This window comes from Solanum stenotomum, chromosome 7 (genome assembly GCF_019186545.1).
Source record: "Solanum stenotomum isolate F172 chromosome 7, ASM1918654v1, whole genome shotgun sequence".
NCBI classification, from domain to species: domain Eukaryota; kingdom Viridiplantae; phylum Streptophyta; class Magnoliopsida; order Solanales; family Solanaceae; genus Solanum; species Solanum stenotomum.
The window spans coordinates 51,187,146-51,212,963 of NC_064288.1; the positions used below are offsets into that span (position 1 = coordinate 51,187,146).

Below are 25,818 nucleotides of genomic sequence, written 5' to 3' on the forward strand. Positions count from 1 at the left end.
TACAATAATAACTTGGTTTGTATGTAAAAATACAAAATAACTCTATTTGGGAGATTCTCTAACCAACAACCATCACTATGAGCTATGTGATGATACACTGTTTCGCCCACGCTGCCAGAATTGTCCTATACCTTTCCGGAGTATAAGACATCATCAACTAAGTGGATCCACTAAGCTATGCTTAAAAGAAATGAGGAATCATCTAAAAAGTATGACCCTTTCTACCCACATTAATTACATGGTTTATGAAGACTTTGAGTTGTATGAATTCGTCCCCATATCGGTGCTCAATACTACTCCCAAAAATATAAATCAGCTCATATGTTTAAAAACATTTCCTCATCCTCAAACTTTGAGATTATTACTCAAAAGATTCCTCTTAAAAGAGACGGTACTCAAAACTACTCATGAACTCATTTAGAAATCGATGTTTCCCCTCATTTTAAATTAAAAAAAAAACATTTACTCTTTGGGAATATTTAGTTCTCATATCTTCATTTTGAAAAATGAAACTTAACTCTACTCATCCTCATACTCAAATACTCAAGTCTTAAAACAAGTTTTAAAAGTTTATAAAAGACTTCTCACAATGACTCGAAAGACACTCTCGAGCTTGACTCTTAACTCTATCTTGAATTTTAATTATGAATTCAAGAGTTATGATTTATGATATGAAGGATCTCGTGATGATTACGTGGGGTTTAGATAGTTGATAAAAAGAAATGAGAGAATATACTTACGGGGAGCAAAGGCGCGACACGAAGAAGCATTAAAAAAATTTGTTGCAAAATAAATTTTGGGACAGTAGAGTCTGTGTCCTCTCCTCGACGCGGAGAGAGGGTACTTTTCTGGGGAATGGAATTGGGAGAATATCTGCGACGCGGACCTGGGCTCTTGTTTCTGTCCGATCTTTTCTTCCTCTCCCAAACTCGATTTAACTCATACCCACTGAAAATTCTAAGTTCAAAATTCTCGAATTTTTATAACCCAGAACAATCTTAGCGAAACCCACACAAGAAACTATCAATTTACTCAACTCGTTCGCAACTCTCACCTCAAGAACTCAACAAGAACTTCGTTATCAAAGAACGAAGCACAAAACCTCAAGAACTCAAAGCATTCACCCAAGAATGAAATTACGGATAAAAATCACATGATTGGTGTGTGGGTGAATGAACCCAACACTATGAGAATTTACATACCTCGATTTGGCGAAACAAATCCTTGATTCACAAGAAATCTCGATCGCTCTTCCTTTTCTCCTCTTTTCTCTTCTTGAACTCTCTTCTAAAATCCTAAGCGTATTTTAGGATTGTGAAAACTGACCCAAATCCGTTTAGACCCCTAAACTATTACTAAAAATGTTTAAAGTTGATGGGGTAAGGAAAAGACAAAATACCCCTCATTAATTTGGGTAAATTTCCTTAACTGGACAAGTTGACTTCAAACGGGCATGTCTCCCTCATCCGAACTCAAAATTTACCAAATTCGGTGGCGTTGGAAAGAGGATTCAAAGAACTTTCATTTGATATCTTATGGGCCACCTAACTCATCCTGTATTGAAAGTTATGGTCGTTTGAAGTTGACTCAAAACTCACAACTTAAGCATAACTTGCCAAATTCTCAATTTGGCTCTTTCCAAATTAGTTCTTTCTAAATTTAGCTCTTTCTAAGACCGAGGTGTTACAGTAACAGTCATGTAGTGGATATTTTTCTCCCCGTGATTTTATAGATGTTCATTCAACTTTTATTTTTTGATTTTACCTTCCCTTATCTTATGGTATAAAAAATGCCCTCGTCGTCTGAAAATTGGACTACTTTTACCCTTAATTGAATACATGAGGCCAAATCTAGACAACGAAAGGGTTCATTCAACTTTTATTTTTCGATTTTACCTTCCATTATCTTATGGTATAAAAAATGTCCTCGTCGTCTGAAAATTGGACTACTTCTACCCTTATTTGAATACATGAGGCCAAACCTAGACAACGAAAGGGTGAAATGGAAATATGCAACCAAAAAAACTTGTCTTTTTTGTATTCATATCTTAAAGTATCCAACACAATATTTTATCAAAATTCATAAATTCCAAATCTTATATTTGCAAAGAATGTAGTTTTATTTGCAAACAGGTGACATAAAGTTCACATGTGCTCTCTTGAAAAGGACAAGATAAAAAATTGTACAAATGTCACATCAAAGTACAATCAAAATAAATGCAATATTATTCATATGATAAAAACTATTCAACTGCCAACCTTGTTGGCCCTCCAAGTTCCATCTCCACCTATAGATTTAGAAGTCTCATAATTTAGGTCTTCTAAGTTGTTTGATGCATTAATAATTTACTCCTTCTATTTTATTATATTTGTTAGGTTTGAAACAAAATATAATCCACTATTTTTTAATCTAAGGCCATGTTAATTTAAGTGGCTTTGATTTACTATTTTTATTAATTTAATTTGTTTTAATTCGTTGAGATTCAATTTTGTTTACCAAGTTGACATGTAAGGATTAAGTAAAATGATAAGTTTTTGGACTTGCTACGAATTTTTAAAAATTGATTGAAAAATATAAGGGAAATAAACATATTTTAAAGCAATACACATAGTAACTTGTAAAAGTTTGAACCTTATGCATAATTTATGGGTTTGAACTTATAAATATTTTAACTCAATGAATTATTCTTTTGGTTTGAACTTTAAATGTTTGAACCCCATGAATTATTAGTACGATTCATAACTTTACTAAAATCTTGAACTTCATGAATCGTTTTTTATTTTCACTTGTCAAAGCTTTGAATTCTAAAATTATGTGTCGAAATTATTTCGTGTTTTATTAAGAAAATAGTCAAAAACATATATGAAGTATCATTTTTTTCATAAGTTTCATACTTAAATTATTAATTGTTTACATTTTTTATTGGGATAATACATATATTTGACCTTAAACTTGGCTTCAAATTTTAACTTTGACCTCCAACTTTCATAGTGCACAAACAAGCACTTTAACTATCCAACCTTTTAATAAATAAACACGTGATTTTTGGAGCCAAGAGCGTGAAATGCAATCGCTGCCACGTGTATTAGTGAGCCACTCAATGGCTGCCAACTAATTAAACACTTTACACGTCCATTTTAGAACTAAAAAAAAATAAAAATTAATTAAGCGTAGAGTTGTCATTTCAACATTTTTTTCACTGTTGCGTGCCTAAAAATTACTTCTCACTCACGCAAAATGCGTGCACGTCACGCGTTTTGCCAGGTAAGACACACGTGTTTATTTATTAAAAGGTTGGATAGTTAAAGTGTCTATTTGTGCACTTTGAAAGTTGGAGGTCAAAGTTAAAATTTGAAGCCAAGTTTAAGGTCCAATATATGTATTATGCCTTTTTTATTTGAATTATTAACTATATAATGATGTCATTTTTTGATAAACCTTCACCTTTAATTTATACCAAATGTGAAGAAAAATCAAAGCTTCGAGCGAAACATACATATTTCATACACAAACATTTGAGCCAAAAATATTTAAGCCATTAGTGATATATACACATTTCATACACGAAATTTTAACATTCAAAAATCTGTGAAACGAAACGTACTACGCTAAGCACGTGACCTTATTTCTCTAACTTTACCATAAAACCCTCGTCCCTCCAAAAGATTTTTCAGTTTACATTTCAACCCCCAAAATATATATTTTTCACAGAAAAAACAGAGCGAAACCGAAGCAGAAGATTAAGGAGGAACTGTTGAATGGGATATGGAAATTTAGCCCTTCGATCATCCGAAAAGCCCTAGATTCCCATTTGATCCAAAGCTCCTCCACAAATGACGGTTAAAAATTCTCCTTTTTTCCCCAATTTTGAGCCCAAAAGGTACATTTTCTTACACTCTTTCCCCCTTATTTCAATATTAAATAAGCTCGCATTATTAACATTTAGGAATTTTGATGTATTGGGTCGTAACCAAACACGTAAAAATCTGTATGAGTTAATGGGGTCTTGTTATTTTTTATTGTTTTTGTACGTTTAGTTCTTGAGCTATACAGGTGTAAGTAAACCCGAAATAGAAAGGAATGTGTATGCATGGGAAATTTACACCTGGTATTTGAATTTAGGGGAAAAGAAGCAATTTTGAGGGTTTTTTTTTTTTTTTTTTTTTTATGAATGGGTAGCGAGTTAACTCATTTTTTTGATTGATGATGATGACTCATTAGTTGGTTAACCATTGATACATCAGAATTAGGGAAAAGAATCAGTTTTGAGGTTTTTTTCTGATGAAATGATAGCGAGTTACCGCATCGATTGATCAGTTATTGCTAAATCATAGCTATCTGTAAATGTTTCTTTGAGTTGTGAGTTAAGGGATAGAGATAGATTCAAGATTTTTTGCTGATTTGCTGGATCTTTCTAGGTTTTGTTTCTCTTTATAAGAAGTCATGCTAGGTTTTAGAGGCATCTGATTATATTTATTAGAATTGGGGGTGAACCTTCTCAGCACCAAAAACTTGGTGGGAGGAGGTAATGAGTTGGTGAGAAGAATGCTATTCATGTCAATTGGTGTAGGTGTTTTTGATTGACTTTACGTGAGGAGCAAAGAACGACATGGGCTGTAGGGTCAGAGACTTTAATGAAGTATGTTGTTATCCTTCTTGAGTAAGCGTTCATTGGATGTTGATGCCAGGTAAAAGTGTTTTGGTCCTTCACAAATTAATTTGGTTAAATTGCTCGATAGAAGCGCATGTTTGTACATTTCAGCAGCATTTGACTGTTGTGTATATTTTGTGTGTGCCTCTTTTTTGTTTTTTCTTTTTGTACACTACTTTCATGCTACTTTTCACCCAAAGAACAGTTGGTTTTCTGTACTTGGCGATTAAACCTTTTTTTTTATATGTATATCTTTAAGTAAAACTAATAGAAATGTGTTGTTTTGGCAGGGATGCATATGGATTTACTGTGAGACCACAACATCTTCAAAGATACCGAGAGTACGCAACTATATATAGGGTAATTGCTAGGTGTTTGGCCTGCTTCCATTAGTCACTTGCTATTGGTATTTATTGAAGGATTGCAAACTTTATAGTAATTCATAGTGAACCCTTATTTTCTTAACATTAGATATGATATATATTAAGCAAAAGGAAATTTAATGGAGAAAATGAGAATATTTGAAGAGATATCATTTTTTTTATAATCCTTCTGTTTTTTTTTTCTGTTTTATTATAATTGTTATGTTGCTTCCGTTTAAGGAGAAGCTCAATTGCATATCCGTAGATATTAAGCTTCGTTCCTGACTCGCTTAGACCATGTATCTTTGACATTCTTCTGCACTCAGGATTTTCTAACTAAATTAAAATAACTGTTCTTGTTTGGCTTGCAAAGATATACAGAAATGTCATCCGCACCTTAAAGTTTTCACTAGGCTACTTTACCTTGTTTTAACATTATACAGTGGACCCTTGGGTTCTTCATTGCAACTCAATTGGAAGTGAAATTAGTAGAAGAAATTCAAAAGCATCAAGAATTTCTCGTCTGAATGAACTGAAGAACTTCTAAATAGTGGTTACAGTTAAGAGTATAGGTTTCACAGAAATATGAACTCCTCCTAAAGTATATTTCTATAAAACAAAACACAATAAGAACTATAAGATAGCTATGCTTATGCTATCAGAAGCAAGGAATACAGAAAAGAGCAGATGAAATACCACATTACCATTTCTAAAGGATCTTGAAGAACTGAACAACTGAACAACTGTTCTCTTTTTAATTATGGACCCGAGACTTCAACTTAAGTTTGGGGATTTACTAAAATAAAATACTTTGTTGAGCTGAAGTATATTTGACTGCTTTACGAGATGCCATAGTAGGGGAGGTTACATTAGGAGCTTTTGCAGTTTCTGCCCTTTAAGAACAAGGGTAGAATTGTTTGTTAGTTTTGGTGCACACATGAAGTTATGTCTGTATAGAAGATTGGGTGACATTTGGAGAGAAATATTATTGTGTAGATTCTCTATGTTTTGGCATACGGCTTGTAAATAGAGTTTTTCTCACATTAATAATTATTTACCTTATCAAAAAAAAAAGGAAAAAAAGAAATGAAAAGAACAAAGGTAGAAAACAGTAATAGTCTGGCAGAAATGCACACAGTCTGTTCAATCATCTGGTTTGTCACTAGAGTATTCCTAACATACTTTAATATGTACATTTTAGGAAGAGGAAGAAGAAAGATCAGAGAAGTGGAAGGGCTTTCTTGATAACCAAGAAGAATCAAGTCAGCCACATGCTTCAGAGCAGTTGGACGTCCGGACTGTGGATTTAGAAGTTATAAACCAGCAGCAAACAGTTCCTGCTCAAGCATCTCAAGAAGAAGGCAATGATCCAGTGGGAGAGAATCCAGTTTCAGACATCAAAAGGGAAAGTGAGCTTAAAAGGGAGTTGCCAGCTTATCTACCAGAAAAATCCTGTCATGCTTATACGTGGTCTGAAATTAGAGCATCGTTGAGTCTCATTGATCATTTGATGAGCTTTCGTGTGAAGAAGACACCAAAGACGAAAGTTAAATTGTCAACTGATGTTCATAATCATCTTGCAACTATTAAAGAGCCAGAGGAGTCGGAAGAAGAAAATGGAGAAGAACGTTCTGTCAATGAAGAATTGGGTGATGGTACCAATACCTCTGCAGAAGTAGGTAGTGCTGACAGTGGAGTTTCTCCAGAACTTTCCTTTCCTTGGAAAGAGCTAGAGTTCCTTGTTCGTGGAGGAGTTCCAAGGGATCTTAGGGGAGAGGTATTGCCTGACATCTCTACCAGTTTAATGGTTTACTGAAACTCAATATCATAAACAATCTTGTAGCTAAACCCAATTGATTTTCCAGGTATGGCAAGCTTTTGTTGGAGTCAGAGCACGTCGACTGAAAAGATATTACTTGGATTTGCTTGATCCAGAAAGTGATACTGGTGATGGTCAGGAGCATGATGGATCATCATTGGCTGAAGAGAACAAGAGACCGAGTAAAGAAAGCATTCATGTGCCAGAGAAATTGAGAAAGCAGATTGAGAAGGTCATTAGATGCATGGGCCCTGGACTTTATCGTTCAGTCTTTTCAATTTGTAGGTGCTACTTCTTTTTAGGGTCCATTCTGGTTGGTCATTCAACAATTTTGTAACAGATACTTCTGATATAATCTTCATCATCTTCAACCTTTTCTGAGTTGCCCTTTTCCACTTGTCCATAATCAAATCTTACCAAGTTTATCTCATTTTGAGCATCCTCCCCACTAATACATTTCCAGCTTCCAATGGATGTTCATCCTCTTTGACTCAAGTGTAGAATATCTACTTTCATCCTTTTTATTCTTCTCTTTGCCTTTTCTTTTTATTTCTTCTCTCTTTTCTGACATAAAACTGGGCACACATATCTGCATGTACATTATTACTTCTATTTCGTATTTGCTCACGTTACTCTTTAGACTAATGCATCGGATATTTTCAGGATCTTCCGCGAACCTTTCCTGGACATCCTGCACTAGATGAGAGAGGTCGAAATTCCTTAAGGCGTCTACTTATAGCGTATGCTCGACACAATCCAGATGTGGGGTATTGCCAGGTATGGTGTGGCATTTTTGCAGAAGTATTCCTTTATCATTTCTTTCGTTTCCTCAATGTTGTTGATTTCAAATCATGATATTAGTATGATGAAGGAAGCTATTAATTGTGCCTAGTTGACATGCTAGATGAGGATATCTTCCAAAATTATTAGTGCTTATGTAAAACTTGAAAAATTGGTATAAAATGGAGAGAACATGTTGACTAATGTGGAAACCGTGAGTTGTGGAGCTAAAGCTGTTGATTGGATACAACTAAATATATGAGTATTAATGTGTGGATATCTCATTCCCACTATATGATTTTTCCTGTTATTGTGTTTCGATATGTTTGGCCCATTTTTGTAAATAGCAATCAATATCCTTGGGCCTTTTTCTTTACCGGCTTAATTTTTCCATATTTAAAAGAATTCCAGCGTATAATGATCTAATATTTCTTATTATGGTCTTAAATATGTGATCTCCTTTCTGTTTTCCCCCTTTGCTATGTGGTCTTGATTTGACCTCTTTCCAATAGGCTATCTCACTTTTTATGCACTTCAATTTGTTTGAATACATGTAGGACTAGTTTGTTGGTAACAACCTAGGACTCAATTCTCATTTGATTCAATTCATAATGTTGTAGTCTTTATGCCGACGGGTTCATTTTAGATGGAGGGAGTACTTGTTACGCTAAGTAAAAAAGTATTACACATGCCATATTATGGTTGAAGGTTGTGGTCATGATTAAGAAAAAGGTTTAAGATTGTGGGACTTGTTTGCAATCAAGGCAGAAGGAGAACATTTGGCAGTGTTCTACACCCCCATCATGTGGGGTGGGATGAGGGAATAGGGAAAATTAAGACTGGTGTAGGTTCATTTGCCTATGGTAAGGGTAATGTTAAGTAGGGCTGACAAAATTAGTCCATTATATATGACCCTTCCAACCTGCCCGAGTTCGGGTCGGTCATTGACCCGCGCATTTATTAGCTCAGTAAAAAATGGAAAATATGTGATCCATATCGACCTTAACAAAAATTTTCTAAAAAGATATATTTTTATTTGATATTTTATATAGAGCCATAATGAAGGGTTGGGTTATGACCCAGTTTTTAGTCAATTTCAGTCTAACCCATTCCAACACGAGTAACTTTGGGCGAGTCAATAACCTGTCCATTTTATTAACTCAGCTCATTTTGACCCGTCCAAATCCAGCCCAACCCGCCCATTTGACACCCCTAATGTTAAGCTAGATGAGGTTGCTTGTTCCAAATGGAGTTGTAGGCCTGGAAACCATTTCAGCCATAGCGTAGACTCAGTTGACAGAAATTAATGTTCAACAAGGTATAGGAGAATCTCCATATAACTTAGAGAATCTTTATGTCATGTTATCAAAGTTGTTATTATCCTTGCTTTCTTTAATCACAGATAGTAAACTTGTTGATAGATTAGGACTGCTCTTTAATCTCTATCAGATCCATATATTGTATGTCCAGTTAATCAGCTCACCTGATTTAGGTATTCTGATTCCACCAAGCCCAAGAACAAGAAGCCTGTGAGAATTATGCATCAAACTCAAAAGCTTAAGGCTATAGGTGCAGTAGATCAGGATCTTTATTGTTGCAGACCTGATAAACAAATAAAAAGTCCTCTCTAACGACTTATTTTCAGATTAAATATTCATAAATTTCAACATGGAAGCAGAGTAGGCAGAGTTCCTAAGATCAAGTTCCATAGCCACCCATTAACAAAAATCTTTCTTGTGCTTGGTCTGTACCCACACAAAAGAATCATGCCATGCATGAGGGGTTGTTCGTGCTGCAGAAACGAAGGTTTTGGAATTTTGGCAAATTAAGTTTCTCCTCGGTAATCCAATGACACTTAAAAGAGTGTGATAAGAAAGAAGCACAATCCTGGTGGCTTTTTGTGAATACACTTGTGGCTTCAATTTTTCATAAAAAATGAGACGGAAGAGAATACCTTGAAATTCCATAGTAAGAAAGGGAAGAAAATGAGATGGGATGCACTCATTATTGTGGCTATGAGTTTTAAGAATACGGGGGTGCATTGTCTAAACCTGATTTATTTTTCCTTAACAGCCTACAAGATCAGATGGAAGTAGTTACCTTTGTGGTGGTACTTATTCTTTTCGTTTCATTGGTGTGCATGAAGTTTAATTGTCTGTTTTCTCCTCCTGCATTCTAAGTTGGATGTCCATAACTGTAGAGATGAAAACTTGATCACTTGTCCAAGCTATCCTTTTCCATAGTAAGTTCATCTGTTCTGCTATCTTCTTGCAGGCGATGAACTTTTTTGCTGGTATCTTGCTTCTAATGATGCCAGAAGAAAATGCATTCTGGTAAGTTCCCAGTGAAACTTCTTATATCTTCTTTTCACATGGAATGTCTGTGTATACCCTGGCCCCTGGGAGCAAATGAAGTTCTTTAATTCCATGCCAAAAGTCTTTTGCAAGTCCAAAGTTTGTAAAGATTACACAGGATTTTGAGAAAGTATTCTATTCAAATATTTGCTTAATTTTTCACTAGCAATGGTGCATCTATTATGTGAGTTGGAGAGTAGGGTGAATAACCCTACCAACAAGTTTAAGGAAGTCCAGTTCTCATTATTTCTTGAGTATGATATTTGGTTCCATCTGATGAATGATCAAAAGCTAGTCAACAATAACTGTGAGCTTGCAAGAACTCTGGTGCAAGCTCACAGATTCATAGCAGAACATTAAGGAGACCAATTGTTAGCATTTACTTATCTAAAAATAATTGTTAGAATATCAAGTGAATAGTTGTCTAGATTAATACACGTCTAGATTCATTGTATTTGGCTAAGGTAAATCTTATAGAATATTCTTCACTTTAGAAAAAGGAGGAACTTGTGGAATTTTCTATAGATGCTTTCTTTGAAATGTTAACTGTAGGATATTTGATTACCTTATTAGCGGATTAATTACCTATTTTATGGTGTATAACAGAACACTCTAATATAGGGAGCACCTCTGTACATTCTTAAACAAGTCAATGAAAAGCTTTTCTATTTCCACATGACATCTCATCTAAAAGATTAACTTTCTTCAGCATGGTCTCAACGCATCTACGATCTTGTTAGAGACTCAAACAACTTTTGCTACCGTCAGGCATGCTGCCAAAGTGTGTTCATCTGACCAATGTTATCTTCTACTTTTTCAATTTTTCAAAGGAATACTAAAATTAATTGTCTGAAAATAGAAAAGCTTCTCATTGACTTGAATTAAATAATGTAAAAGAGGTGCTCCTAATATAGGAATCTTAGACTATGTATAATATGATAGGTTGATAATGTAAAAGAGGTCCTCCTTATATAGAAATTTTAGACTATATATAATATGTTAGGTAATGAATCCCTACGCTAATAAACTAAGGTAATTAAATACAAAATATCCTAAAATGTCCTATAAGATTTTCCTTATTCAAGGACAATTAATCTAATGAGTGCAATGAATCTCGCTGTAGATGGAAACATAAAAGAACACTTATGAGTGCACGAGGGTTTTCTTCTAACCATCACTTTCACACTGCTTACTAGTTCAATAAACGATTTCAATTGATTTACAAATCTAGGCAACAGAAAACATCATTAAAGACATAAGATGAAAACGAAATGACTAACTTAATAACACTAGAATTCCATAACCTTCATTTATGTCGTCTAAAGCTTCAGATAAATGGACGACTAAAGACCAACAACAATTGACTTAATAACAAAGAAAAGACTCAACCGTATTAAAAGACTTTATAGCTTCCTCCAAACATAAATCCAAATTCAAGAACTCCAATGACCACCTCCATGATAATTATTAGTTTAAGAACTCTCCTCCTCTTCTTGCTCAAGGACACATTTACCTTTTCTTTCCTTTTTAACTTTGTCCAATCGCGACTTGAATTCCATGTACTGCTCCAACATGTGTTTTTCTGACAGTATTTCTAAGCGAGGGTGCTTTTTTTCTTTCTCTTCCAATGCTTGTACTTCTTTACGAAGATCTTCAAATGCCTGAAAGACATTTGATTTGCCCACATTAACATGATCACCTTGGTTATCATCTAGTTTCAATTCTAGAAATTTATCAGTTATTTTTTCTATATTTGTAGAGCCATAGGAATATGGTTTTCCACTCGATGAAAAGAGTAAAACACCAACATCTGCTCCGGTCAGTGTTGAATACTCATCCACTTTCTTGAACAACCCTTTTTTCCTTTTTCGAGAAAGTAACAGTGCGTGCTTCCTTAGACTCTATCAACTTCATCTCAATCTTTTGCCTACCCTTTCCGATCCTCTTATCCATTGCGAAAACAATTAATTAAAGAAGAAAATAAGATGTTTTGGCTGAATAAAGCCTGAGCAATTTTGGGAGGAATGCTTGTGTAATTTATAGTAGGTGTCAAGTGTATCTGTCACATGTATTGTCACATCTATTTAATGTTTTCATATTATGAGTCTATTGTCACATATATTGTCATGTTTATTTTTTTTTTCACATTTTGAGTCTATTTGTCACGTATATTGACATGTTTATTTAGCGTTTTCATATTATGTGGATCTATTATGAGATTATCATGATTCCCAATAAAAATTGTCTTCTTATTCATTCTACTACAATCGCAAAGTAATAATGTTTAATTGAAACTAAAGATTAAATGAAAAATGAATTGTCATGTTTATTTAATGTTCTCATATTATGAGTCTATTTGTCACGTTTATTTATTGTTTTCATATTATGAGTCTATTTGTCACTTTTATTTAGTATTTTTGTATTATGTGAATCTATTACAGGATTACCGGAAATCCCAACAAAAATTGTCTTCTTATTTATTCAACTTCAATGACAAAGTAATAATGTTGAATTTGAATCTAAACAACAACAACATACCCAGTGAAATCCCACTAAGTGGGGAGGGTAGAGTGTACGCAGACCTTACCACTTCCTCGTGGAGGTAGGGAAGTTGTTTCCGAATTGAATTGAGTCTAAAGACAAATGAAAAATAACAATGTTTTTAATTTATTTACATATATAATGTTAATTTGAAAAGGGTGCCTGGAAGGAACTATAAAGTTGGTTCCATGTGACCTATAGATGAGGAGTTTGATGTTCGTTATGGGTGTGGATTTAGAGGTCAGATCCTTCATGATCTCAATTTTAAGATTCGGGTACGGATTCAGGTATGGATAGGGGTGCGGGGATTTGACTAAAAATAATTCAACTATCTAAAAATATAATTTAAAAAATATGCTTAAATTATCATGGACTATTTGAAAGGATATGAATGCATGAATTTTTTAAAGCAAGTTTGAATATGTAATTATTATCAAGTACAAAGGTATCTCCTTATTATTTTGATGTAATGTGGCTATGCCAAATGATATAGAGGCCATGATACACTTCTTGTGTTCATTGCACATTCAACAGTGATGTTGATAGGTAAATATCTTTAAAGTACCTTCTGGTTGCATACCTTTTAATACAAATATCTTTTAATGGTAGAAAACATCTACCTAAATTATGATTTCATCTTAGCTTTTGTTTTGATTTTAGAAAATCATTGTATCTGTCTCAAATCTCTTGATCGATTTTGGTCAAAAGTACAAACAATCAATTAACAATACCTGGTACGAATTCCTCACCCACACCCATGTCGCGTTGACATGTGTGCGGCATCAAAAGTGAAGAGTTAGCGCTACTCAACTATATCATCGTCAAGTTAGTAGGGATTGAATACAATTTTTGTTCATATTAGACAATTTTACTAATATTCTCTAATGAACATCCACATTCTTGCATCAATATCATGCAAACTAGTAGTTACAAGATCAACCATTCCTAGCAAGCACTCATGGATTGTGCTAGTCTAAATTAATTTCGTTGTACTTTCTATCAATTTATTGAGAAGAGGTGATTAAACAGGATATGATGCATCTTTAGCTTATTAAGGGCATGACCTTAGAGCGAAGGGTATAGAGGTCGCAGATAGGGGGTAGAAGGTTAATAAATAGTTAAGAGTTGTTTTATTATGAGCCTATTCATGTATTTGGCTTGGTGGTAGTATAGAGCACCATGTCGATCGTAGTATTAGCCTTTTCATATAGTGTTTGGCTTTTGACATTTGATATCACCTATTCATGTGTTTTGGGGATCACACCTTCTTGTTGTTATTACGGTTCCTTGCATATATGTTCTGCACTGCTTTGCTTTATACTAGTTGTATTATTGTAGTTCTTGCTTTTGATATCCAACATCGTCAGTTGTTTATTGTGTTTTGATTTTCGCACTATTATGTTATTCTTGTTCCCTTCTACACTGCTTTCCTCTTCATTGTTCTTGGATTTGCTGCTCTTGAGCCGAGGGTATTTCGGAAACAACCTCTCTACCTCCACAAGGTAATGGTAAATTCTATGTACACTCTGCCATCCCCATACCCCACTTGTGGAATTTAACGGGTATGTTGTTGCAAGTACAATTAATCTAGATGTGCATGAGTGTAGACACATATTCAGTTGATATTCTAACATGCTCCCTCAAAGTCAAAGTGGGGAATCCAACTTGAATTTACTTATTTTCAAAACATAGAAAATTGATGCCAAAATCTCATTGGAATAGTGCACAATCACCAAAAAGAAAAGCGGTGTTGGAATCCTCCCGCGGATAGTCATTAGTAACTTCACATAATAAGTAAGTTCTTACACTAGAAATGGCAAGGAGCCTATTATCAATTGAGAAAAAGAGATATGGTGTTGAAAATCTCGAGGATAGTATCAACACGACTTGAATAAGCACAACAATGACTAGTGAATTCAAGGTCTAATTCAGGGACCGGTTGCCGCAGAGATGAACGGTTCTATAGAGAGGAATGATGCCTAAATAGTTGTATGAGGAGCAACACTGAGCCCAGGCAGGAAGATGAGTAAAAGAAAACATTGGTCAGATGGGTGGCGCACATTTTCCGGCATCAGTCATCACACAATGGTGCGAAAGCTATTGGGTCTCTACTAAGATCGTCGAGGCCTTGTTACCATATGGAAGTAGTTTAAGCTGTTAGATGATACAATCAAGGAGGAGGTGATCACAATAAAAGCATGAGCTGTGACATCTTGATTGCAAAGTGAACTATGATACTAGGAATTCAAGTAGAATAACAAGGATGATAAACAACAAAAGATGATAGCATTCTGAAGCTTGGTGTTTATTTTGTTATGGATAGGACTGAATTTCAGACAGGCCAGATACATTGTGGCTAATACAAGTCACATCTGAATTAGATTGCTCAAGTGTCAATTAATTTTTGAAACTGGTAACTGTGTATATTTCATAGAAACAGATCAGTACTTGGAGAGTACTGAAATCATATTTACAAGAGTGCTTCTAAAAAAGCTATGATCCTATGTCTATGATGAGGTTAAAACATCAATTATAGAGACAGGATCATTAGAGTATATCTTATTACACCAAAAACACCAAACAAGATACAATTCAGCTTGACCAATTGCACACTATTCTCTATATTCTCAGAACACCTATAGTTTTTTTTCCTTCCAAATTGTCCACCAGATGCAAGCAGATATAATTCTCCACCTACTTCTATCCTTTGCCAAGAACCCCACTTCTTCCCAGCTTTGTATAGCTTCTGTAATCTTTGCTCATGTGTCAATTTATATCCTGTTTCTGTGTCATGAGATGTTAAACCTAGTTGCCTTTGGCTCAGGACCACTTACAATTCCAATGATTGTAGCAGAAGTGTTAATTTCTTCTATCAGCAATGGAGCAGTTGATTTCTTTTGAAAAGTAACAAAAAATTGTTTCACCTTGTTGAAAATGGATAAATTCATTATTCATTTTGTCATGATTTTGACATTATAAAACTGAATTCTGTCAGACTCCAAAAGAATCCCGTTATTGATTTATATTTCATCTCTAAAATCTTTTTCACCCTAGTTTGGCATCTCTTAATAACGGGAGAAAAAATGATTCAATGTGTTACGAATTTTATAAATCATTTGCATCATGAATGAAGCTCACAACTGTAAAATCAGACCATTTTAAGGTTGGGCAAGTGAAGCATCAACAACAACATACCTAGTGTAATTCCTCAAGTGGAGCCTGAGGAGTTACCTCTCCCTTTACGGGGTAGAGAGGCTGCTTTGGACAGATCGTCAGCTCAAAAGAAATGTAACTGACGTAAGAAAGTAAGAAAGAAAAGGAGACAACAGAATAGCAATGCTCAAGACAAGTGTAGCAACATATATCAATATGCTTTGGAGAAGGAGGAACTACCGGATACCTAAATCATATATCATACTACTAGAAGTACGACAACACTCAACTACCTACACCTTTTACCCTAATCTTCGACCTCTATACCTACACCTTCTACCCTAATCCTCAACCTACATACCTTCTTATCTAAAGTCATGAGTCAGTTGAAATTGTGTCATGTTCAGTCAAATCACCTCTTTCTAGTTCTTCTTCAACCTACCTCTACCTTTTCTAACTTCGGCTAGAACCAATCTCTGGCACCTCCTCACTCCTCACTGGCATATCCTCACATGTCTAGACATTCTTAGCCTTGTTTCCCTCATCTTGTCCCGTATAACTTCGTTCTTAATCATATATTTCCTAGTATGCTCGCTCATCCAACTGAGCATCCTCATATCCACTACCTTCATCTTCTGAACATGGGCATTCTTAACTGGCCAACACTCTGCCCCATACAATACAATAGTGTTGGTGTAACCACCACTATGTAGAACTTCGCTTTAAGTCTTGAAAACACATTCTTATCACGTAGTACCACAAGACGAACCTCCATTTCATGCACCCCGCTCTAATACGGTGTGCAAGTGAAGCCGACCATTGATAGTCAACATCAATCTTTTGGGTGTGTGTGAGGGGAAGATGGGGACACGTGCATCTGGGCTTAACTTGAAAAAATCTTTTCTTTGTGAGAACTAGCATTAGTGTAGAACAAATGGTATTTCGCTTTGCTAATGGTGATTTCAAACTTCACCTTTTTTGTTTGAACCATCTAAATGTGGAGGGTTCTACTTAGCAGACATTTGTACTTTTTTGAGACAAGTTAAGAACTAGATTTATTTATTTTTTGAATAAGTTACATTTTTATTATAACTCAGCACTTAGGTAGTGCTAAACCCCTTTACAGCAAGTCAAAGTATAGCAATATAACAAAGAACTCCTAATCCTAGCATGACTCTAACACTTCTAGGATATTTTCATCTATAGGAGAAGTCTTTGTACACCAAAAACACTAAAGCAAAATAGAATCTGTTTTAATTTTCTGTACTGTTCTACTCCTGTCTTCAAAACACCTAGCATTTCTTTCCTTCCAGATGGTCCACCATATACAAGCTGGTATGGTTCTCCAGTAGCTCCTGTTTTTAGCTCCCTTCCCAGCTTCTTCCCAACTAGATAGAGTGTCAACAGTTTTGCTAGGCATTGTCCATTGTATGCCTCTTGAGATTAATGAAAGTCTTCCATAGCTGGTCAGTGATTCTGCAATGCAAAAACAAATGTCCCACTGTCTCAGCTGTCTCACCACATAAACAACAGTGTGTGACTATAATAATGTCATGTGTCAAGACAGCTTCTTTTGCTAGCAACCATGAGAAACATGCATGCCACCTTCAAAGGTGCTTGGTTCTCCAGATTTGTTTCCATGGCCATATTGAGTTCTGTGCCACTGTCGAGTTCAGAAGAACTAGAATTTGTAAGGTGATAAACAGGTGATGTACCTGTTTCCGCCCAACACCCTTCAAAAGAAAGAGCAAAGGCAACAGAATTTTGTGAACCCCCCCCCCCCCCCCCCCCCCCCCCCCCCCNCCCCCCCCCCCCCCTCTCTACCTCTCTTTTATGCATTCATATATGTGTTGTAGCTCTTGGGTGGTATTCTATAATCGCTTTTGGCTTTTTTAGATCATTCATTTGAACCTATTACAACCTAATTAATCAGTATACTATAGCCTTCTTAGCTTTTGCATATCACCATTGCCTTGCATAATCTATAAAGAATGATTTATACTGCTTATTCGACTAGTCCTACCCTGTCTTATTAGGACACACAATGTGCTTCTGAGTAGTAATAATATCACTTAGTGCGCAAGCTAACTTTGTTTCGTCAGAGATCACTAAGACTTCTCTTCTTTTCACACCTCACTCTATTGACAGAAAATTCAATTCAATTATCAGATCCTATAAGGTTGTATTGTACCATTTCTATCTTATGTTTTTTATTCAACGCATTATTTTCTTGAGACTGGTACAATGTTATTCAATGTGTTATACTGGTCACTTGTTTAAGTAGTCCTGCTCTTTATCAACTTTGTTGCTTGAGGATTTCTTTTAATTTGGTGTTGTTAAGTTTGTCAAACTGCAACTAGAAGACTGGCGCTGATATTATGATGGAATATCATAAGCTACTTGAGGTCTGTGCAAGGGACAATCTAGAATATGCGCTTTCTTCCACGTGACTTGTTAAAATTCATGTATCTTTGTTTGTGTACAGAAGTGGTTGTTACCGAAGTATTTTATATATTTCTTGAGATTGATATGGAAACCTTTATCCATTTAATTTTAGTAACTATACAAACGCTATTTAATTTATATTCATATGGAACTAAACTTATAGACTGGTTTGTTTCGAATCTCCAGGGCATTGGTGGGTCTTATTGATGAATACTTTGACGGCTGTTACTCACAAGAGATGATAGAATCCCAGGTTTGCATAACCTACACCTAATTCTGGCTATGCTGGATGATCATAACTCATGCAAATGATCCCTTTTTTCCCATTAGGTGGATCAATTGGTGTTTGAGGAGTTGGTGCGTGAAAGGTTTCCGAAACTTGGTCTGTCCATGGCTTATATCTGTTTTATCTTGGTTGTCTTCTTTCCTCATCAAAACAATCCAATCGCTGTTTCTTATTAGATGATCCTTTTGCTGTAGTCAATCATCTTGATTACTTGGGAATGCAAGTGGCATGGATTTCTGGACCTTGGTTTCTTTCAATTTTTGTGAATGTGCTTCCCTGGGAAAGTGGTAAGGTTCTTGTTCTGTGCAGTAAACTTTAGCTATAATGTAACAGTTCATGTTCTTGTTGAAGGTTGTTAATTACTTTTCACCCCCGATGGATTGTTTTACTTCCAGTTCTCCGAGTTTGGGATGTGCTTCTCTTTGAGGGAAATCGTGTCATGCTCTTTCGAACAGCACTTGCTTTGATGGAGTTGTATGGTACTACATTTCATAGTGAATAATGTTTTTGCATGCCAAACTCATTTAGATGGGGAGCAGCTGAGGCTATCTTAGACAACTATTAAGATCATAGCAAAATCTTGCAGGTCCTGCTGTAGTTACAACTAAGGACGCCGGGGATGCAATCACCTTATTTCAATCCCTTACGGGCTCAACTTTTGATAGTAGCCAACTTGTGTTGACAGCTTGTATGGGTTTCTTAAATGTTACTGAAGATAGGTTGCTAGCACTGAGAGAAAAACATCGGCCAGCTGTGCTTGCAGTTACTCAGGAGAGATCAAAGGGAGGGCCTGTTAAGAAAGATCCAAAAGGTCTTGCCTCCAAGCTGTATAGTTTTAAGCATGATCCTGATTCTTTTATGAAAGAAACAAAGCCGGAGGAATGCTCAGGTGCTAAGAAAACAGACAATAAAATATCAGACTCAAATTCCAACTCCGCAAGTATGGATGAATTTCTCAACAGCCTAAACATAGATTCACATATGGATTCCCTTCCAGGTCTTCAAGAACAGGTTACTTGTTCAGTCCTCTTAGCATATCCAATGAAGAAGTCACTTATGGGCTTCTTCACCTTATTTTGCTTAAGCTTTCAGCTGAGACTGACAATTTGATTTGTGTAATTCTAGTGTTAACACTTTGCAAAAAATAATGTTTATGAACTTTATATTGTTCCTGGTATTAGAAAACCAGCGGTTGGAAAGAAAGGGGGTTATGTTATTTGGATGTCAAATGGCTCAAAATAATCTTAGTATGTAACCTTTGGTCTTTTAGTTCTTTTTGGCTTTGACCTATCTTATAGTTTAAGGAACCACATGCGGATATGGTCTTTTGTTTATCTTATTTGTATGGGAAAAAATGCTGAGAGGGAGTTTCTTTATCATCTTCTAAATACGTATCTGAATCTCCGAGTTCTCCTTGAACGTTTGGGAGGGGCTTTCATGCCCAACCAAATTTTAATGAAAGTTGAATTTGATGTAGCATCTTTTCATGGGCCAGTCTTATTACTGTCTTCATCTTATTACATGTGTTTTGTGCATGAAGAAAAATTTGGCAAATTGGGTAGATTATTGAAATCTATTCCCCCCCTGGGTTTTGGTCCAATGGTAAAGGAAGTACACCACATGATGTGTCGTAGGTGCGTGTCACGAGTCCCAACCTTGCTTAGGACTAAACTCTGGCATATAAGTTGGAGGAAGGCTTAGAGCCGGGTCCATACTCCAAGTTCTGAACCTGTGTGCTAATTGGGGCTGGGACAGCTAATCAACAGGATTTCTTGGTTATTGCAATCTGTTCCAATTAAGTGTGATGCATTTGGCTCATATTCCAACAAATTGAAAACCCTTGATTTCCTTTGAGACTGCCAATTGTTTCGCTTTCTTGTTAGATACACTTTATGTATTAATGAAAATTTTATATTGGTGTAGAATCTGTCAATTCCTCTTACCAGCAAACTTCAGTGGCAATTGTTAGTGTTCTGTGATTAAGAAAAATACTTTGTCTGTTTTATTAACTAAAGTAGTTGACCACTCCCTTTTTAGTGCAATTACTAACAGCTGCTATGCAGGTTGTTTGGTTGAAGGTTGAGCTCTGCAGGACACTGGAAGACAAGAGAGCAGCGACCCTGAGGTTTGCATTTTTATTTCAAAAGTCCAATTTTGATTTCATTTTTTATGTGGAATCTCCTGTAGTACTTTTTGTTCCTGTGATTCAATCATGACGATTGCGTCCACCAATATATTTATTGACAATGCTAAAACACGAAAAGGAAAGTTTAAACCTAAAACAGATAAGTTGTAATTTTCTTTTCCAGAGCTGAAGAGTTGGAGACGGCGCTTATGGAGATGGTCAAAGAAGATAACCGACGACAATTAAGTGCTAGGGTATATATATTTATTTATGTTCAATTATTTTAGTACTCATGTTGCTGGTTGAATGCAAGTTATATGCACTTTAAACATGGAAGAAAAGGTCACTTGTAAACAGACTTTTCTAGTAAATATATATTATCTCTGTTCATAAAATCTCCATTTATTCTGGACTTTCTGAAACAAAGAAAATCATGTTGTCAACACATCTTTCTGAAGTTTTGTCAACAATCTGCAGGTTGAGCAATTGGAGCAAGAAGTGGATGACTTGCGACACACCCTTAATGATAAGAAAGAGCAGGAGAAAGCAATGCTTGAGGTAGTTAAACAAAGTGCTTCCTGTAAATCTGCTTTTAAAGCTATATTTACATGCTTAAGATACGACCTGTAGGTTTTGATGCGGGTTGAGCAAGAACAGAAGGTAACAGAAGATGCTAGGATTGCTGCCGAGCAGGATGTGGCTGCTCAAAAGTATGCAGTACACGTTCTTCAGGTTTGATATCCTCTACCAGTGACCAATATAGCTTGTTTATTTGAAGCAACTATTACAATTCTTTGATGCATAAGCACATTAACGGAGGTTAGTGCTCAAAACTCTTACTAGCTAATTGCAGCTTGGAAGGTATCCTGTGGTTCATTGGCTAATTCTTTTATTTGATAAGTAGAACTTTATTTTGTAATTGGCCCTGCACCAAAAATATGCTTGTCAGTCCATCACTACTTATCATTCTTGTGCCATTTGATGCATTGGTTTTTGAGAAGAAGTAATGAAATAGCTAAGTTTTTCATTTAAAAAATCTCTTGTGAAGCCAAAAGCAGTGGCATTTAGCTTACAGTCTCAGCTTAGTTAGAAGTTTCATAATGGTATTTTCCTGAACAACCTCTTCATGCAGGAAAAGTATGAAAAGGCTATGGCTTCTGTTGCTCAGATGGAGAAGAGAGTTGTCATGGCTGAATCGATGCTTGAAGCTACCTTGCAATATGAATCTGGTCAAGTCAAAGCTCTATCTTCCCCACGGTGTGTGAGAGTTCTGAGTTCATTCTAAATTTTGCATCTTCTCTTTTCTTATGAATCTAGTTCTTGTGCATACAACATATGTGTAGAAAAATGTCAATAGTTCCTTTTTAACTTCTGCTGAACTATGTGGACACTAAGGGGTCGTTTGGTTTGAAGACAAGTAATGTTGGGATTAATTATGATGGGATAAGTTATGTTGGGATAAGTTATGATGGGATTAGTTATGTTGAGATTATTTTTTATTGGTTGTTTGGTTTGTCAAATATGCATGACATAATTTCTAAGAGTAAGTTGTGTGTTTACAAAAATACCCTCTAAGAATAGTTGTTTATTTGTAAAAGAGGGTTTAAGGGGGTAATTTTGTTATTTTACATTTTTATCCCGGGATTAGTATTCCACCCTCAAGTAGGGATAACTTATCCCAGTCATAATTATTAATCCTGGGATATGTTATCCCACACTTTGTAACCAAACAAAGAATTGAGGGGTACTAAAACGTTATCCTAGGATTATTTTTCTTTATCCATCACACCAAACGACCCCTAAAACCTTTCCTGCTTCTTTCCAGAAAAAAATGCACCAAAATAATCAATTGGGTATCATTTGTAAAAAATTACTTGGCAAAAAGCCCTTGATTGTCCATGGCATTGTCCGTGATACTCCACAGTATGACAGTGCAGTCAAAGAAACTCCAACAGTTAAGAGCCCTTTCAGAAAATGGACCTTGGATACTAAAGTAGTCATCTGATATTCGGGGAGACTTGAAAGAAATTTCTTAAAATCCAGTTTGCCTCCTCTAGTTAGATATTGTTTCGTTCAACTGCCAACTTTGATTCACCTCAATAGTTCCATGACTCCACTTCTTATAATTAGCACCTAAAGATGCACCAATTTATTTACTTGGCATAGAACTAATTAAGCAACCCAGACAGTCTGCTAAGGGGCTGTTAATGGGCAAAGAACCTGCGGGAAAACCACTCTGCTTGGGAGTTTATGTTGTGAGTTTCCCCGATAGTGATTCACTCACACTTCCACAATTTATCTTTATCCAGGATACATCTTGAAAGAGGGGAATAACCAATTTAATGTAAAAATCTATTCTTACTCTGACTTGAGTAAGAACCACGAAACCATCACTGAAACTACACAGGTTGATTGTATATTAGGTAATCTCTATAAGCCAGCTGCACGACCCTGTCACAAGAAAATTAATTGAAGCAAGCATATAAGACAATTAAACCAGGATATTTACATTATGAAGCACACATAGGACTATGATCTGGTCAATGACGGGTGGAAAACATCAGAAAAATAGAAATTCAATGACTATGGTGGCTGGCTAGGGAGATGTTACTGGAAAAGTAATATCGTAGTTTAGTAATTCCAAACACAACGTTGATGCAAAAATAGATTCATTTGACAAGCTGCTAACCTAATTTCTGTTACAAGGAAAAAGTTTCTCCACAGGGTGTAATGTCAATAAATTACTAAGCGATCATCTAATTTTCATAAGCTGAAAAGATCTTTCCCAAGTGTCAGCAAAAAGTGTATGGTGCCGCTTGTTGCCCAAGTGTATGAAACAAAAGAATTATAGTTGCTTATGATTTTCTTCCCTCAGCCTATTCTTTCTTTTTTGGTGATGTGATACTTTCAGCACTTTGGTATTTGGCGAAAGAAAAAGTCAAAACTACTAACACGATCAGTTTACCTAGAGTATCTCAGTATTCTTGCTCTCTCATATGTCTATCATAACAAGTATAACTTTATTTGTTAGATGTTAGGAGTTTGAGATGTGTTCATCCAATAATATCATAAAGCTATCATCAAAAAAAATAATATCATAAAGTTGAACAAAGGCAGGCTTGATAACTGTTGGTTGGTATTCTGTCATTGAGATTTGAACAGTACAATAATTTAAGAACTTTTTATAGTTAGGTGGGTATTTCTCAAGTCAGACTCGTGCTGAAAGTATCTCTGTGTAAGCCAAGAGATTATTATGTTATAAAATCTGGTTAATGTTCGTGTTAAGGGATTTGTCATTCAGAATTACAAAGTTTTTTTTCTTGTTATTTTGGTGTATAGATGATTTAAAGTGACCATGTATTTGTCAGGTCGACAAGACCAGATTCTCCGCAAGGTGCACCAGCAAAAAGGACAGGTCTACTATCGTTCGGCCTTGGTTGGCGTGATCGAAACAAGGTATTGTTGACACTCCCCTCAGTTATAGGGTAATTATCTGTTATTGATACAAATGATAAATGATAGCATCTCTTCTTGGCGTGTAAACATATAAGCATAATATTTTTTAGGAGGCGTAACTAGTGAAGATTCCTAATTACTAATTAGTGGTGTGAAATCACACATTCTGAAATTTGATCATCACTGTCTAAGTGGTTTTTTTCAAGTCAAAAACCACAAGTATCGTGGGGTTTAGGCCATGGCTCATGCCTGTAGATTGTATCCAATATGAAAATATACGGAGGACCAGACATGCCTAATCCTGTATAAAAGGTGACATTACCAATATAAAATAGAAGTGTCAGAAAGATGAGACTTCACATTATGCATTAGAGGACTCATTTCTTTCACTAATCATGATTGTTTAAAATGGTTATTATTGCCCTTTTGGCCTTCCCAAAAGGGTCTTAACTTTCGGTATCAACTTAGACCTAAGAACGAAACGAGAACTTAGACCTAAGAATGCTCAATGATGAATTTTGCTGATTTGACAGGCGAAACCAAGCAATCTGAACGAAATGAAATCTGCGGATGAAGGACCAGAAATGAGCAGTACGGCGACTGAAGCTATTGGACAGCAAGAATAGTAAACATGCTGCTGCTTATTGAAGGTGTACACTGAAAGTTATGATTATAAGAGGTGGTGATTACACCCTCAATTGGTTGCATGTGTAGTTAGGTCCTTTCGACGTCCTGTTGAAGTGTAACTTGTACCTCCCAGCTCAATTTTGTTTCAACAGTTATTTGATTCTTCTGTACAGTTACAACTTACCTGTAAAGAAATTTGGCATCTTCTTGTAGTAGTTGTGGAATGTGAGCTTCGATTTTGCTTAATTGTGAATGAGTTTAAGTTATATACACCTATATGAGTTCTCCGTATTCATCCAACCCTATCCGACCCATTTCATTTCAATACTCAATTATATTTCAAGTTAAATGATTAAAAATACACTTAAATATCTCAATTTTGAGTGTCGTAACTGAACTATCATCAAATATTTATTGAAATACACCTTAACTATTTGTTGTTTGCTTTTCCTACCTGAACAATGGGTGATACTTTAGGTAGAAAAAGTGGTCAGCTGATAGAAGTGTGTTTCAATAAATAATTGACAATAGTTCAAATATGAAACTCAAAAAAAAGATGCTTTAAATGTGTTTTTGACTGTTCACTTAAATGATTTTTAATCACAACGATATGGCTAAAAAAGAATATAATTAAATACAAGGCCAAAGTCATCTGCGGCCCCTCAAAGTTCTCCTCATTATTCATTTAGACACCTCAACTACACCTAGTACCTATTGAACACCTCTACCACCCCAGATTTGAACCGTCTAAGCATTTTTTGCCTACATGGCAAATCATTTGTGAGTCACGCAAATGGGGCGCGTGAATTGTTTTTTCTCCAATATTTTAACGTTAAAAGATTTATCTTTTAAAAAAAAATTAAATTAGCATCTCTTCTTCTTCTTCTTTGACTCAACCACCATTGCAACCACCTTCTCACCACCGCAATCACCGGTGTCCCACCATTAAATTTCATTCCCCTTCTTTCTCGAGCTGCAATCATTCTTCTTCTCCACACCACCTTGTTTTTTAATTAGATATGCCGTTACCATATCCACACTTCTCTTTTCTTTTCTTTCTCCGATCATCTTCTTCCCCTTTTTTTTGCAGACCATCATCTTCTTTTCCTATTTTTTCAGGCCATCTTCTTCTTTCTCCTTTTTAACCAGCCATTAACCCACCTCCCACCATTGGCACTATCTCATTTTTATCCAAATCTATCGTTGTCAATATCTTTCT

At 35.6% G+C, this 25,818-nt stretch overlaps 1 protein-coding gene across 3 annotated transcripts; it reads left to right on the forward strand.

Moving 5' to 3' along the window:
- Nucleotides 1–3,689: 3,689 nt before the first annotated feature.
- LOC125870742 (uncharacterized) lies at nucleotides 3,690–24,868 on the forward strand. 3 transcript variants are annotated; one of them, XM_049551244.1, is made up of 18 exons: nucleotides 3,690–3,880; nucleotides 4,942–5,011; nucleotides 6,215–6,790; nucleotides 6,879–7,064; nucleotides 7,496–7,609; nucleotides 9,887–9,945; nucleotides 18,292–18,358; nucleotides 18,436–18,487; nucleotides 18,586–18,678; nucleotides 18,787–18,870; nucleotides 18,978–19,402; nucleotides 20,455–20,516; nucleotides 20,701–20,770; nucleotides 20,994–21,074; nucleotides 21,147–21,248; nucleotides 21,649–21,773; nucleotides 23,885–23,972; nucleotides 24,506–24,867. In XM_049551244.1, exons 1-18 carry the CDS (start codon nucleotides 3,834–3,836, stop codon nucleotides 24,596–24,598), a joined length of 2,394 nt encoding a protein of 797 aa, XP_049407201.1. In that variant the 5' UTR covers nucleotides 3,690–3,833; the 3' UTR covers nucleotides 24,599–24,867. The 3 variants fall into 3 exon arrangements, with proteins under 3 accessions (XP_049407201.1, XP_049407202.1, XP_049407203.1); XM_049551246.1 differs by lacking the exon at nucleotides 3,690–3,880 and adding an exon at nucleotides 4,293–4,688 and having other exon boundaries at nucleotides 24,506–24,868; XM_049551245.1 differs by lacking the exons at nucleotides 21,649–21,773; nucleotides 23,885–23,972; nucleotides 24,506–24,867 and having other exon boundaries at nucleotides 21,147–21,254.
- Nucleotides 24,869–25,818: the final 950 nt, after the last annotated feature.